General features: G+C 41.1%; 2 protein-coding genes across 2 annotated transcripts; both read right to left on the bottom strand.

The window, feature by feature from the left end:
• Positions 1 to 179: 179 nt before the first annotated feature.
• fam185a (family with sequence similarity 185 member A) lies at positions 180 to 4,241 on the bottom strand. The gene is made up of 8 exons (XM_053319327.1): positions 3,747 to 4,241; positions 3,093 to 3,202; positions 2,095 to 2,187; positions 1,748 to 1,886; positions 1,051 to 1,092; positions 860 to 955; positions 627 to 761; positions 180 to 459 (listed from the first exon to the last, which is right to left on the bottom strand). The coding sequence occupies exons 1-8, from the start codon at positions 4,168 to 4,170 to the stop codon at positions 347 to 349; spliced, it is 1,152 nt and encodes a 383-aa protein (XP_053175302.1). The 5' UTR covers positions 4,171 to 4,241; the 3' UTR covers positions 180 to 346.
• A 1,936-nt stretch (positions 4,242 to 6,177) lies between these two features.
• LOC128359440 (fibroleukin-like) lies at positions 6,178 to 14,805 on the bottom strand. Its single transcript, XM_053319934.1, has 4 exons — positions 14,497 to 14,805; positions 13,251 to 13,362; positions 8,127 to 8,753; positions 6,178 to 6,875 (listed from the first exon to the last, which is right to left on the bottom strand). The coding sequence occupies exons 1-4, from the start codon at positions 14,803 to 14,805 to the stop codon at positions 6,178 to 6,180; spliced, it is 1,746 nt and encodes a 581-aa protein (XP_053175909.1).
• Positions 14,806 to 15,102: the final 297 nt, after the last annotated feature.

The raw sequence follows: 15,102 nt of genomic DNA, 5'->3' as shown, positions 1-15,102 counted from the left end.
AGTTTTTATAGTATTTACACAGTGACATACAATTACTGGCAAGTAAACATACAAAAAATATGAACAAGCTGGTTTTAGTTAGCATTCATAACTATTGGACAGTTCAGTGCAAACCAACACCGGTCTGCAGTTACACAGCACGTTTCCTCAACTCAGTGGAGTACAGTGATTTTTAACAGAGAATATTAACATAGAATATTTCTTAAAATATTATAGATGATACAGAATTTCCTCATTTAAAAGTATAGAATAACCTGAGCTCAGAATTTTAAATAGTTAAGTGAAGTAAAGATGGATCCGACATCAGTAAAGCCTCAGTTCAGTGATGCAGGATAAATATGGTCATTCAGCCTCCCAGCTTCAAGGTCTCAAACCAGCTTTGAGTCTTCAGGTGGACAGAGCCTTTGTCTGCCTGAACTTTAACCCACTGGTCCACTGGAGACTCTGTGTTCATGTAGCCTGAGACAGACCGAGAACAAGGGAAATAAGAGAAATACATACGAAACTGGCAGATACTGGAAAGGGTTCGGGTTAGGGGATTACGTTCTGAGTTTATTTACTTGTTAGAGGGTTTTGCATATTATTTGTGGCCTGAAGTGTCATGTAATGAAATATTAATGGCTTACCAGTAACTGTGGTTTGGCCTTCAGTTTTGTTGTTTTGTACTCCATGCAGAACAACCTCTGGGCTGACATCCACCGACCTTCCATTGAGCTCCACCCCTGCTCTTAATGAGGAGGGGACGCGCACACACACCACTCCTACATGAAACATGAGAATGAGGGATAGACTAAGAAAAGGTGGAATGATTCAAAAGACACAAGCTAATTTTTTTTTTTTTTTAATACTATGTTTTTACCTTCCTGGCTGTGGAGATCAGCACTGCCACCATCTCCCACGTACACATCAATGCTTCCACTGTGAGATGAAACATTCAGGAAACTATTTGAACCATCTGCAAAAGCAAAGCAAACCTCAGATGTTTTGCTCTTAGTCACTGATAGATACCATACGTAGTTCATCGTGTAATTAGAGGAACTGCTGACTTACCTATAACTGTATCTCCTGATACGTTCTTCACAGTGGCGTTACCTTTTAACCAATAAAAGCACAAGGTCAGTGCTACCCAACGTTAACTGTATTTGTCAGTTTGTCATCAGCCACCAACAGGCAGACCTCTAAATATTCTGTAGCGTAGCTGACAGGGGAAAAGTCTTCAGCATAGACTGTGCATCACTGAACAAGATAATTATTTCCATGTATTCTGTGATGGAGGCTCATCTGTGTCAGGAATAAATTAAAATTCTACAAGGATGACAAATATGTTTCTCTTCACATTACAGTACTGTCTTCCTGTCTTCCTGTCTTCTTTTTTTTTTTTTTTTTTTTACAACTAAAATGTTTTATGGCTGCCTCCAACACAAACAAGTACTTAGTTTGTGTTGAACTGCAACCACATTGCACCTAAATCAACTCTGTTTGGATCGGAGCAGGCATTCCTAACATACCCAATTCACGACCTGTTTTTAAAAAAACAAACAAGCTACAGTAATGAAGTCATGTTTCTGAAAATGTTGGGATTCACAGGCAGGTTGACCTACACTGGCTCTAGAGTTACTACCCAGGCTAGCGCTAGACTAAAGCCAAATTAATGGTATCAAACAGATTTTTATCTCTCTACACTTGAGATTGGCTGTCAAACTAACCAAGTATAAATGTGGATAAACAGATGCTGCTGTTTGCTCACCATGCACATTACCCAGTTGTAGTTTGCCAGAGCATGAGGAGACACAGCTGGACTCTGCATATATGGCTTTGACCTTCAGCGGGCCGTGTTCTGTTGAAACATTCATCTTGGTGCCCTGCAGCTTCTTGACATCCACTGCCTGCAAACATTAAACAAACTGATCACTGTGCAGGGCTGCAGCCAGGTGATGTACAGTATGTATGCAAACAACCAAGACATTATTTTTTTCAGTTATGTCATCTAACTCAATGCTTTAAAACACATGAAAATAAATCCTGTACTCAGGCTACTGCTGCCCCCTAATGTCTACTGAGTGTAAAAAAAACAATAACGCTATCCTTCCTTACACTGTCTCCACATGTGCTGATGTCCACATTGCCATGGATAGTGCCCACACCTGTAACATGTCCTCCACGAGACTGCACCTCAACCTGATGACCCTAAGATACATCAAAAAAAGAGTGAGAAAACGTCAGCCTGAAACACGTCCTACTAACTCAAGAGCCCTCTTCCATACAGTCCGGAGGGTATTTTAATGTCATCTTGAATTAGGTGATTTCGGTCTAGTTGTGGACTGTTTGTGGCTTCTTTTCTTATGACATATGCTCATGTTTTGTGCTGTAAACCAGCTAAAGTTGTTGTTGCTGCTGGAAAACACTGATATAGGTTTTGAAGCACACTCAGTATTGTGCAAAGGTTTTATGCACTAAAGTTTAAAAGTGAAGTTGCTTTCAAAAATAATGCCATGAATACATTTTATTAACCAATTTACTTCACGCAAAATTCAGTAAACAGAAGGGACCTTAATGAAATCAATATTTGGTTTTGAGCATGCTTTGCCTTTAAAATAGTACCAGTTCTCAGTGCACAAGCTATTTGGCAGGTCGGTTGTCCCTGCAGGAGGGACAACCGGAGAGCTTGTCTCAGTTGCTTCTGTCTCTTCATATAATCCCAGACTGACTCCATGATGATAGTATTACATAATGGATAAGAATCTCAACATTTAAGTGCCTAAAACTTTTGCACAGTCATGTATATTATGCCAGCCATTGAAAACACATATAGCTTATATAGTATCCGTACAAATATAGCTGGTTGAGCTTTTCAGATATGCCTAATTTAAGACCACCATATCTGATTTTGAGGCTAATTTGAAGAAAACTACTTCTATTTCCACAATCAGTCAAATATCCGCAATGTGAATATGATGAATTCAACAAATAAATTGCTTATCAGAAGGTGATATCAGCCAATAAATTACAGTAAAAATGACAACATATCAGACCATCTACTTTTCTTTTTCATGTATTTTCTGCAATAAACATTAGTTAATATTGTCACCTACCCTGATAGAATGCAGCAAACAGTTGCCTTTCTCAGTCTGCACCTTGCAGGTATCACACTCCATTTTCTTCACTTGCACGTTGCCTTTTCCTTTGGTGGTAATAAAGAGATCTGACAGACAAAAGACACATACTGATGTAAAGTACACATACTGTAATGACCCCAAGTGTCATTTAAGGTCACCCTCCACTCAGAAATATGTCTTTTCTTCTTTTTCCTACAGTTGAATGTTTCACTGTAAGCTTCACTGTGCAGAGTTTGACACTTGAAGGCTATTTTCACCTAAATCTGCAAAAAGTAGAAAGGTTTGTCTGAGCTCATTAAAAATCATTTTTGAAGGGATGGGCCAGCATGATTTCTGACATTACAGCTAGTTCTGAAGCCAATCCTGGTCCAATATTCAACTTACACAATGTATGAACTTGGAATGGACTTCACAGTGAAGTAGACATCTTGTGGCCAGCAGTTAAACTTTTGAGATGAAATATGTTTGCATATTTATAGATTCTGGACTTTTTAATTAAGAAGAAAGAGGAGATTTTAAGGATTTAAAAATTGTAGTTATACACCACACACACGCGTTATTGTTATTGTTGTTATCTTAAAATGTGTGGAGGGGATCTTTTAGTATCAGTATTTCATAGGAGATACTCACTACTTTTGATTGGTGCGGTCAGATCAATCGAGAGTTTGCTGTTCACCTGCTCAGCAGAGATGAGCAGCTCCTTGCTCGTCTCATCATACCGGACGTGCAGGAGATCCAGGTTGACCTCTTGACCTCCACCGGCTCCGTGTACTGTGACGAAGGCTCGGTTGGCCTCGGGGAAGGCGTGGGGGTCCAGCGGGCTGACGGATATGCTGCAGTCCAGATGTGCCCGCACTGTGCTGAAGGGGCTCACGTCCAGAGCCCACTGCTTCAGCGGCTGCTTCTTCGCATCATCTTGAGTCACCGTGGATTTCACGCAAGCAGAGACGGAGAAGCAACGTGGGGGGACTGTGAAATAATCGGGACTGGCCGTCAGGCACCAGGAGCGGAGGAGCCCCACACATGTCCGCCGACCTGCTGAGCTCCAAAACATCTCTGTCACCGCCCGGTAAACGAGCTCATTTACACCGCACACCGATGTTGTTACAACTACTGAAACACACAAACTACTCTTGTCATTCAATCAACATGAGCCCTGTTAGCACTGTCAAGTATCTCTTTGATAGATCAACATTTCCGGTCAGTTTTCAGACTAAAAGCGTAATTTACCATCACAACAAACAAGCTCTTCAGCATTGGTATTACCAACTAATTGCTATAATAAAAAATGTAAAGGGGTATTATAAATAAGGCATTAAATATATAAACCTTCACAGCCTTGGTTAAATTGATAGTTTTATGGGAATTTTAAACACACAATAAAAAAGAGAGAGAAAGGTCATAATGGCCAGCTGCAGCATTCCTAATTAATTAAATAATGAATTTCTAGATGTTGACACACTGGCTGTCTTATAACTAGGACCAAGTTTAGAGCATAAACCAATACTCACCGTATGGCTCTCGTGCCAGCTGATATTGTGTCTAAGTGGTGTGTATTTCCAAACAGCGTTTCAGGTAAAATAACACAAACTGTTTGGCATGCAATAAGTCTGGAGCTTTCAGAGTACCTGGATTTCTACCCGGTTGTTAACCAGCATGACACACAAAACATTTCAAGTGCTGAGGAGTGCTCTTGCTTGTGATGAAGAATACACATTTAACTAATGCACACTTCATAATAAACTGTTCTTTGTTACAGCCTGATTCTTTTGATCTAAAGATTTGAATCCACATCTGGAAATTGTTCACCTGGTGCTAATCAAGTAACATCTGGGAACAACTTCCAAACCCTCTTGTCTGATCATTTTATGCTTTTATGATTTTATGCTTTTGTGTTGAGGGAAAAGTCACGTGCTTCCGGCCTTATTCTGCGTCACTTTGAGCAGCTTGACACACCGGATGTACACTCTTGTGTAAATATAGCACCGCCCCTCTTCTGGTATTATCCAATCAGCAAGCGAGGTGAGCAAACTCTAAAGTGACGTAATTCTCTCCGCAAAGGGTGCAGGGAATTTGAGTACTAAAACATTTGTTCGAGTCTGCTGTGTTGGGCTGATCACTGAGAAGCCAAATGTTGCTTTTAAACTATTTTTTAAAACTATATTATATATAATATATATATATATACATACATATATATTATTAGTAAATACAACACACAGTTATTTAATTTATCGGTATTATTGTTAGCAGGAAATTTCAGCAGAAAAAAATAAAGTAATGCAAAGATTTATTAAAGCATGTTTTATTTCTCTTGACAAAACAATCTTAATTAAAAATCTCTTAAATCCACCATCAACTTGCATTCCAGTACTAAAAAAAATCATCTCTGTTAATACATCTGTGATCTTCACTGATAGAAAAATAACTCCTCACAAGAGGATTCTCCTCTCTGGTCAACAAACATGTTCCATTCTCAACATAACTGTTATAATGACAGTTCAATATTCAAAGACTATGAAAAGACGATCCACAATAAAGTAATAACCTTTATATCTACTATGTACATCCTCGATTAGTGTCACATCATCCTGTAAACAAAATAGCATTGCAGTACCACATCCCACCACAAGGCAGCAGCATTGTGTTAACAGTGTACAGTGAGTCACTGCTACTCCACATGTGACTTTTTGACCTTTCACTCCTTTTGTCTGAATTTTTTCTTTTTTTTAACTTTTTAATCATTATTATCATCCAGACACGTTTTCCCCAGTTGACTGTATGGAGATCTATCTGGGAGGTGGGAGTCGCCACTCGTCCTATTTTGTTCTGTTTATTAAATGTTTTGTTTGCTATTAATTATGTAATGTTGTTACTAGTTATTAATGCATACCTTGAACTTCAATAAAACATTGATCATAAAAAAATAGTGTACAATATGTGTGTAGGTAAAACATGTTTTATAAAATACTAAATATTAAGTACTGCATGGAGCTTATAGGAGCTTATGGTTGTGGTTTGTTTTCTTTTCAAACACGCCCTGCTAAAGAGTCAGAGCCACTCATGGTGTGAAGCCCTTTGGTCTGATCATCATCCTGACACTTTTAAAGGACTGTCTGTCGTTGGTGGGGTAATACTCTGTCGATATGTTGTGCCACGTCCCCCAGAAAATCCCATCCCGGATCCCTTTGTATCTTCCTGTATAGTATCTCCCGTTAAGGTTTGCAGCCATGCATGCATCAAACCACCAGCCGGAGCTGTAGTAGGCCCCGCAGTTCCCTGATGGATAGCGGTCATGGTCTCTGTCCGGGGTGGTGAACCACCTGTTGTTGTGATCATAACTTCTGCTGTAGGTAAATGAATCACCTGCAGTGCCAGAGTAACCTCTTACTGACAGCTTGTACCGCAACCGCTCACTTGACACCCTGAAGTGGTCATACTGTGCATACCCCATTCCTCCTTCAAAGTCCACCAGCTCCACAAACAACATCATTTCCCTGTCCCGGGTCAGCAGGTGGATGATGTCGTTGCCCAGCCAAAACTCACCATCCAGCTCACCGAAGCCTGCTCGGTATTGCGCCCAGGTGCGGTTGAAGCTCACACTGCCGTCCTGTCGGTTCTGCAGGACAGTCCATCCTCCACCATGCTGCTCCATGTCACAGAAAACCGAGAGGCTTCTGCCGTCTGGAGTCACCTGATAGACTCCACTTTTAGTCTCTCCCAACAGCAGCAGGTCAGAGCAGTCTCTTGCCACGGTAACTGTAGATAATGACAATTTGATGAAGAAATTATAAAGACTTATAATATTTTTTTTCAAAAGCAAACTTATTAGTGAGTGATCTAAGGTCCTGCCTGCAGATCATCATCTCGCAGCTGGTATGTTGCCCTGAAATGTGTTGGGTGAGGTCACGAGTGCAACAGAGGTCAGTGTAAAACTAGGCCTACTTTAACAACATAAAAAGTGTGTTTTAAGTCTGTCATGGTCAGTCTTCACAGAGGCTGAATTTGAAAGGTCAATGCAGGTGCAGCAACTTTAAAGTATGTTTTACTAGTATTTTTTCTGTTAAATAAGACAGGTAATGCATACTATACAGCAGCCTCCACGTGCGGGTTTCCACATGAGGAGATACCGATGCGAATCTCTGTAAAACTTAATTATAGTGTGTTCCAAACCATTTATTAACTGTTTATACTGCTTATAGCTGCTGTATAGGGGACTTAAAGCAAAGACATTGTATACAGTAATTTGTGACCATCTGTACACTACAACATATAGGGAGGCTGTTATACACATGCATCATTAGAACATTAAAGTATTAAACTGAAGAATCTATATGATTGATGCCAAATTAATTGCTCATTGTGAGCCATGCATGCTGCAATATGTTTCAAAGCTGCTGGTCTATGCATACTTGTGGTTTTATCCATAGTGATTGCACACACAGAAACACACACACATTTTGCACACATATGCAAATTCCACCTCTGACAAATAATAGCTGTGATGTATGGTACAAAAATGATCTCAGACCGCATAATTACGTTATCATTTTTATATTGTTTTTTTGTTTTGTTTTTTTTTTCCATGTGGTCCTCTTAATTAAAATCCTTTCAGCTTAGGTCATACCAGTTTGTTTTATGAGAACACAAAATAAGCACTCAAATACTAGTGCGCAACCTTTTCTTGAGCAGTTTTTCTCTCAGTCTAATGCTTGTGATCAAATGTCATCAAAGGACTTTTATAGTGTTGGTTGTAAATTTCAAAGATTTTTAATGTGAAGTGGCTTCTCTTCTCCTTTTTGTATGTTCCTTTTTGTTTGGTAAATATTACAACATTTCTTTGAGTTAACTGATTCAATTATTGTACATTGTGATGCAAATCAATATTATTTACTGCTACTGCAAACTCTGTCAGTCATAATCACAATTCCTGCAAGAAGTTATTGTAAATTATTGGTAGAGCATGCACACATTGTTCAAACACTGTGACAGTAAAATAGTATGTCTTGCCTTCAGATGGTATCCGTGTTGGGGATTTGTTGCCTCCCTGGTTGTCCTCCAGATGCTCTTTTGGATGCCTGTCCAATGGTCTTCCTTTCGGACTGTTATAGGGGAAAGCAGGCACCTGTTGGATTTTCACACGCAGCTCACGTGCACTGGATGTGGAGGACTCAACAGCTGGGGCCTCGGGGCCAGAGGTGGCCGGGTCTGTTGACTTGAAGTCAGAGCTAACTGTGGGGATGAGTTGAGCATTGGGAGAAAGAATAGTTGTCTTACTGGGTGCTTTTTTTCCTATATTGTGAAGTATCTTAGCTCGTAAGCCGGAGTCACCTTTAGAAGTGGGATTTGGCTTTGTGGATCCTGGACTGGCGCTAGGGATTTCACTTGGGAGGATTCCACGGATGGCTTTGTTTGGCCTGGTTGTCATTGGGATCGATGATGATGGTTGACTGGCTGTTTGTGGCCTCAGATCAGAGGTGATCCTGCTGTCTGGGCTCATTGTAAAGGCCTCAGGGAGAACGTGAAGGTGAGGCAAGGGATCAGCTTCCAGGCTGTTAGGGGTCTTTGAATCCAGACTGATAGTTTTCATCGTGCTGAGACTGAATTCTGTGTTCTCTGGAAAGTGACTCACTTCAGCTGTCAGTTTTAAAGGGACAGAAGTAGGTAGCATGTCAGTGTGAGAGTTTTGGATGCTGTCTGTGGTAGTCCTGCTGATTTGAACAGGAACTATATGTGTCTTGGTTTTTGGGCTTGGCTTTGGTTGCACTGCTTCTTTTGGTCTTTGAGCAGGTGTTGCTTCTGGCAAAAGTGTAGGTCTGGTTGGTGGTCTTTGTCTGGGATGGGGCCATCTTTTGGATGTTTTGTTGGATTCTGCACCAGGGATTTGATGAGACACAGGTTTGGGGTTGATTTTAAGTATTTGGGCAATTCGAGGAACTTTTGGCCCATTATCGGTTTGCAGTGCTTGGTTTGGTTTTGGCTTCACATTTAGTTTAGTCTTCTGGTCTGTCCCCAGCTGTGGGTGTGTTTGGTTAAGTTTAGGCAGTTGGCCAGGTTTAGGCTTCTGGTTAATTTTACGGCTATTCTGACTGGGTTTGGGTTTTTGATCAGGAGGGATGTTATCATGATCAGGTGTAAGCTTTTGTCCAGGAGTTGAGTCTTGGACAGATTTAGGTTCAGGTGAAATATTTTTATCAAAAATTAATTCAGTGACAGCCTTTTGATTAGGTTTTGTTGTATAGCTAATTGTTTGACTCCCTCCAAATTCAGGTTCTTGAGCAGGTGTGAAATCTTGGTTTGATTTAGAACTTTGATCAGATTTAGTTTTTTCTTTGCCTCTCAATTTTGTGTCTCTTGTTTTTTGCTCTTGGTGAGGCTTCGTGATTTTAAATGGACGAACAGTCTTTTTCTCAGGTTTTGAGTTTTGATTAAATATTGGGATTCCATCAGATTCAAGGTCTTTGTCTGAGCTGGTTATGTTGACAGCTGCAGGTCTTTGATGAACAGGAGGATTTGGCTTTTGGCGACTATTTTGCTTTTGGATCAGTAGCTGGCTTTGATTAGTTGGCCTCTCTTGACCATGTTTAGGTATTTGTTTGTTTTCCAGATTTCGATTAGTTGTCCTGTCTTGACCATGTTTATGTATTTGATCTTTTCCCAGATTTTGATCAGGTGTCCTATCTTGACCATGTTTGGGTATTTGTTCGTTTTCCAGATTTTGATCAGTTGTCCTGTCTTGACCATGTTTAGGTATTTGATCGTTTTCCAGATTTCGATCAGTTGCCCTATCTTGGCCATCTTTAGATATTTGATCTTTTTCCAGACTTCGATCAGTTGTCCTGTTTTGACTGTGTTTGGGTATTTGATCATTTTCCAGATTTCGATCAGTTGTAGTGTCTTGGTCGTGTTTGGGTGTTTGGGTTAGTTTGAGATTTGGATCAATTGTCCTGTCTTGACCATGTTTCGGTATTTGATCTTTTTCCAGACTTTGATCAGTTGTCCTGTTATGACCGTGTTTGGTTATTTGATCTTTTTCCAGACTTTGATCAGTTGTCCTGTTATGACTGTGTTTGGTTATTTGATCGTTTTCCAGATTTGGATCAGTTGTAGTGTCTTGGTCATGTTTGGGTGTTTGGGTTAGTTTGAGATTTGGATCAATTGTCCTGTCTTGACCATGTTTCGGTATTTGGTGGTTTTCCAGATTTCGATCAGTTGTCCTGTCTTGGCCATCTTTAGATATTTTATCTTTTTCCAGACTTCGATCAGTTGTCCTGTTTTGACTGTGTTTGGGTGTTTGGTTTAGTTCCAGACTTCGATCAGTTGTCCTGTTTTGACCGTGTTTGAGTATTTGATCATTTTCCAGATTTCGATCAGTTGTAGTGTCTTGGTCGTGTTTGGGTGTTTGGGTTAGTTTGAGATTCGGATCAGTTGTCCTATCTTGACCATGTTTAAGTATTTGTACGTTTTCCAGATTTCGATCAGTTGTAATGTCTTCACCATGTTTAGGTATTTGATCATTTTCCAGACCTCGAACAGTCGTCGTGTCTTGGTCGTGTTTTGGTGTTTGGGTTAGTTCAAGATTTTGATCAGTTGTAGTGTCCTGCTCATTTTTAGGTATTTGATCCTCTTCCAGATTTTGATCAGTTGTCCTGTCTTGACCATGTTTGGGTGTTTGGATTAGTTCCAGATTTTGATCAGTTGTCTGGTCTTGATCATGTTTAGGTATTTGTTCATTTTCCAGATTTCGATCAGTTGTCCTATCTTGGCCATGTTTTGGTATTTGATCGTTTTCCAGATTTCGAGCAGTTGTAGTGTCTTGGCCATGTTTAGGTATTTGATCGTTTTCCAGATTTCGAGCAGTTGTCCTGTCCTCTTCCAGATTTTGATCAGTTGTCTTGTCTTGACCATGTTTGGGTGTTTGGGTTAGTTCCAGATTTTGATCAGTTGTCCGGTCTTGACCATGTTTAGGTATTTGTTCATTTTCCAGATTTCGATCAGTTGTCCTATCTTGGCCATGTTTAGGTATTTGATCATTTTCTAGATTTCGATCAGTTGTAGTGTCTTGGCCATGTTGAGGTATTTGATCATCTTCCAGATTGTGATTAGTTGTCCTGTCTTGATCATGTTTGGGTGTTTCGGTTAGTTCAAGATTTTTATCAGTTGTCCTGTCTTGACCATGTTTAGGTTTTTGTCCATTTTCCAGACTTCGATCAGTTGTCCTGTCCTGACCAGGTTTGGGTGTTTGCGTTAGTTCAAGAGCTTGATCAGTTGTCCTATCTTGGCCATGTTTGGGTGTTTGGGTTAGTTCAAGATCTTGATCAGTTGTCCTGTCTTGACCATGTTTAGGCATTTGTCCATTTTTCAGTTTTCGATTAGTTGTCCTGTCTTGGCCATGTTTAGGTATTTGATCCTCTTCCAGACTTCGATCAGTTGTCCTGTCCTGACCGTGTTTCGGTGTTTGGGTTAGTTCCAGTTTTCGATCAGTTGTCCTGTCTTGGCCATGTTTAGGTATTTGATCCTGACTTCGATCAGTTGTCCTGTCCTGACCGGGTTTGGGTGTTTGGGTTAGTTCCAGATTTTGATCAGTTGACCTGTCTTGACCGGGTTTGGGTGTTTGGGTTAGTTCCAGATTTTGATCAGTTGATCTGTCTTGACTGGGTTTGGGTGTTTGGGTTAGTTCCAGATTTTGATCAGTTGACCTATCTTGACCATGTTTAGGTATTTGTTCATTTTCCAGATTTCGATCAGTTGTCCTGTCTTGGCCATGTTTAGGTATTTGATCCTCTTCCAGACTTCGATCACTTGTCCTGTCCTGACCGGGTTTGGGTGTTTGGGTTACTTTGAGATTTTGATCAGTTGTCCTGTCTTGACCATGGTCGGGTGTTTGGGTTAGTTCAAGAGCTTGATCAGTTGTCCTGTCTTGACCATGTTTAGGTACTTGATCCTGACTTCGATCAGTTGTCCTGTCCTGACCGTGCTTGGGTGTTTGGGTTAGTTCCAGATTTTGATCAATTGACCTGTCTTGACCGGGTGTGGGTATTTGGGTTAGTTCCAGATTTTGATCAGTTGACCTGTCTTGACCGTGTTTGGGTGTTTGGGTTAGTTCCAGATTTTGATCAGTTGACCTGTCTTGACCGTGTTTGGGTGTTTGGGTTAGTTCCAGATTTTGATCAGTTGTCCTATCTTGACCATGTTTAGGTATTTGTCCATTTTCCAGATTTCGATCAGTTGTCCTGTCTTGGCCATGTTTAGGTATTTGATCCTCTTCCAGACTTCGATCAGTTGTCCTGTCCTGACCGGGTTTGGGTGTTTGGGTTAGTTCAAGAGCTTGATCACTTGTCCTGTCTTGACCATGTTTAGGTATTTGTCCATTTTTCAGTTTTCGATCAGTTGTCCTGTCTTGGCCATGTTTAGGTATTTGATCCTGACTTCGATCAGTTGTCCTGTCCTGACCGTGTTTGGGTGTTTGGATTCGTTCCAGATTTTGATCAGTTGTCCTGTATTGACCATGTTTGGGTGTTTGGGTTAGTTCAAGATCGTGATCAGTTGTCCTGTCTTGACTATGTTTAGGTATTTGTACATTTTTCAGTCTTCGATCAGTTGTCCTGTCCTGCCCATGTTTACGTATTTCATCTTCTTCCTGATTTTGATCACTTGTTCTGTCTTGACCATGTATGGGTGTTTGGGTTACTTTGAGATTTTGATCAGATTTCCTATCTTGACCATGTTTAGATATTTGTTCATTTTCCAGTTTTCGTTCAGTTTTCCTATCTTGACCACGTTTAGGTATTTGGTCGTTTTCCAGATTTCGATCAGTTGTCCTGTTTTGACCATGTTTCGGTATTTGGTGGTCTTCCAGATTTGAATCTGTTGTCCTGTTTTGATGTTTTGATACCGGATTGTTTTTCATATTTTGATCTGTGTGTAAACTATCTGGTTTTTGGTCAGGTTTTGAAATTTGGACTCGTTTAGAGTCTTTGCCAGGTTTAGATGTCTTATCAGCTTTGGGTTTTTGCTTTTGGTCATGTTTTGTTTTTTTGTCAGGCAAAGGAGCTTGGTCTGGTTTATTGTCAAGCTTTGAAGTTTTTTGCTTTTGGTCCGATACACGCTTAACTGCAGTTTTATGTTTCTCACCTGGCTTTGGTGCTCGGCTCGGTGGAGATTTCACACCAGTCTTTGTGTCTGAGCTTTGAGATGGCCAAGGGCTACGGTTTTTGGCTCCAGGGAATGCAGTTGTGTATAAGTTCTGATGAGGATTAGAGGTGGTTAAAATTGATGTAGTTGAGCTTTCTCTATTCAGAGAACCAGCACTGGGTATCTTTGGGGTTTTTGCAGGTGGCCTGCTGGTCCTAAAGGCAGAGTCTGCATCATGGTGTTCAGTAATATCAGCTGCCCAAAGGTTTGTGTTTGGGGATGGAAGTCCATTAGCAGTTAATGTCGTCTCTTCATCGACATCTGTGATAAAATGTGAAGTGGAACTGGACAAGGGAGGAGATGGAAGAGATGACGTCATGGTTATAGCTTCATCTGAATTTATGGAGTCAGACCTTTGAGTTAAAATAATGATAGATTGAGGGGTTGGCCTGATTGAAACAAAGTCTGTATTCTTGATTGCTTTGCTAGATGCTAATTCTCCATCACTGTCTCTCTGAACACTCTCAACAGTTTTTTCTTCTTTTTTGATCTCCTTTCCCTCCGCCCCCCTCTCCTCCACCCCCCCCTCTTTTATAGTCCTCCTGTTTTCTGAGCGCCCAGTGCTTTCAGTCTGGTTTGGGTTCTCATTATTTTGCTCCACTTTTATTCCCTTTTCCATTTCCTTTTTCCTCTCCTCCCTGTGCTCGTCTTGCTCCCTATTTGTATGCCCATCATGGTCCCCTGACATCTTTATTCGATCACGGCTATTGTCTTCTACAGTTTGGGTCTTTCTCTCTGTTTCCTTTGTTTCATTTCGCCAAAAGTGATGGTCACTTGCTTCTGCTCTGTCATTTCCACCAGCAGCTGGCACCTTTGCATTCCCCCATCTGTCCTTTCTTTTTGCCCCCTCTGCCTGAGTTTTTCCATCTTTTTCTGCCACTTCTTTTAAAGTTTTTTCTTTCTCATTTTCTTTTATGGCTCCTTTATTGTTCTCTCCTTCTGCTTCCCATCTCACTCTCTCTCTCTCTCTCTCTTCCAAAGTTGTTATATTTTCTTCTTCGATAGTCTTTTCCACTTTAACCCTGTCCATCCCACAATCTCTGTCATTCTCTTGTCTTCTGTCTTGTCTCTCAGTATTTCTCTCATTCATCCAGTTTCTCTCATCCCTATGTTCACGCTTACCCTGAATCAGCATTTCATACTCTCTTTCTCCTTGTCTCCCACACGCTCTCTCACTTTGGCTTACTTTACAGTCTGCACACAGTTCCCTCAGTTGGTCCACATTGTCCTTCAGCTTCTGCAGATCCTTCATGATCTTCTCCAGCTCTCTGAGCTGCTTTGGCAAATGGACAGTCAGCGGAGGCAGACTGAATAGGTAGGGGCACATGCTGTCATCCTGCCCCTGTCTGCACGGCACTGCAGGTCTCAGAGTTGCAGCGCAGGGCCCAAATCCTTTATCCCCCTGGAGGAATCCTTCACCAGTGTCTGCTGTGGTCCAAGAGAGGCTCAAGAAGGCCAGCAGGGTCCCACATATGCACAGTGCTGTTAACCTCATCGCGTCCTCAGAGTAAAGAGTAACAGAAGAGGAGGGGGTGATTGTAAAATAGACCCACCTCAGTTTGTGAAGTGCAGTGACAGTGAGAGGAGGAGGTAAGGTGGGAGGGAGAAAAGGAGGAAGGGGGCAGTGATGGAGCGCTTGAGTGGAAAGTGAGTCTGGGAGAGAAGTGCAGAGCGAGACGCTTTGAGAGGGAAACAGGTGAAAAAAAAACTGGGAGAGGGAGAAGAGGATTGTGTGGATGTACTCACAGTAGATGGTCTGTATGAGATAGTGGATGAGGATCAGAAAGCGTGA

This window comes from Scomber japonicus, chromosome 5 (assembly GCF_027409825.1).
Source record: "Scomber japonicus isolate fScoJap1 chromosome 5, fScoJap1.pri, whole genome shotgun sequence".
Taxonomy (NCBI): Eukaryota; Metazoa; Chordata; class Actinopteri; order Scombriformes; family Scombridae; genus Scomber; species Scomber japonicus.
Note: the sequence above shows the minus strand (reverse complement) of the source record. Positions and strands in the feature narration are given on the sequence as shown.

Coding starts and splice junctions, on each gene's coding strand:
- fam185a (XM_053319327.1), bottom strand. CDS start 4,170: ATGTTTTGGAGCTCAGCAGGTCGGCGGACATGTGTGGGGCTCCTCCGC. Junction 2,188..3,092: donor GTTTGCTGCATTCTATCAGG/GTAGGTGACAAT, acceptor GATGTATCTTAG/GGTCATCAGGTTGAGGTGCA. Junction 956..1,050: donor ATCAGGAGATACAGTTATAG/GTAAGTCAGCAG, acceptor TTGCTTTTGCAG/ATGGTTCAAATAGTTTCCTG.
- LOC128359440 (XM_053319934.1), bottom strand. CDS start 14,805: ATGAGGTTAACAGCACTGTGCATATGTGGGACCCTGCTGGCCTTCTTG. Junction 13,363..14,496: donor AACTGTGTGCAGACTGTAAA/GTAAGCCAAAGT, acceptor AATCCTCATCAG/AACTTATACACAACTGCATT. Junction 8,754..13,250: donor GAGCCGAGCACCAAAGCCAG/GTGAGAAACATA, acceptor TAAAACTGACAG/CTGAAGTGAGTCACTTTCCA.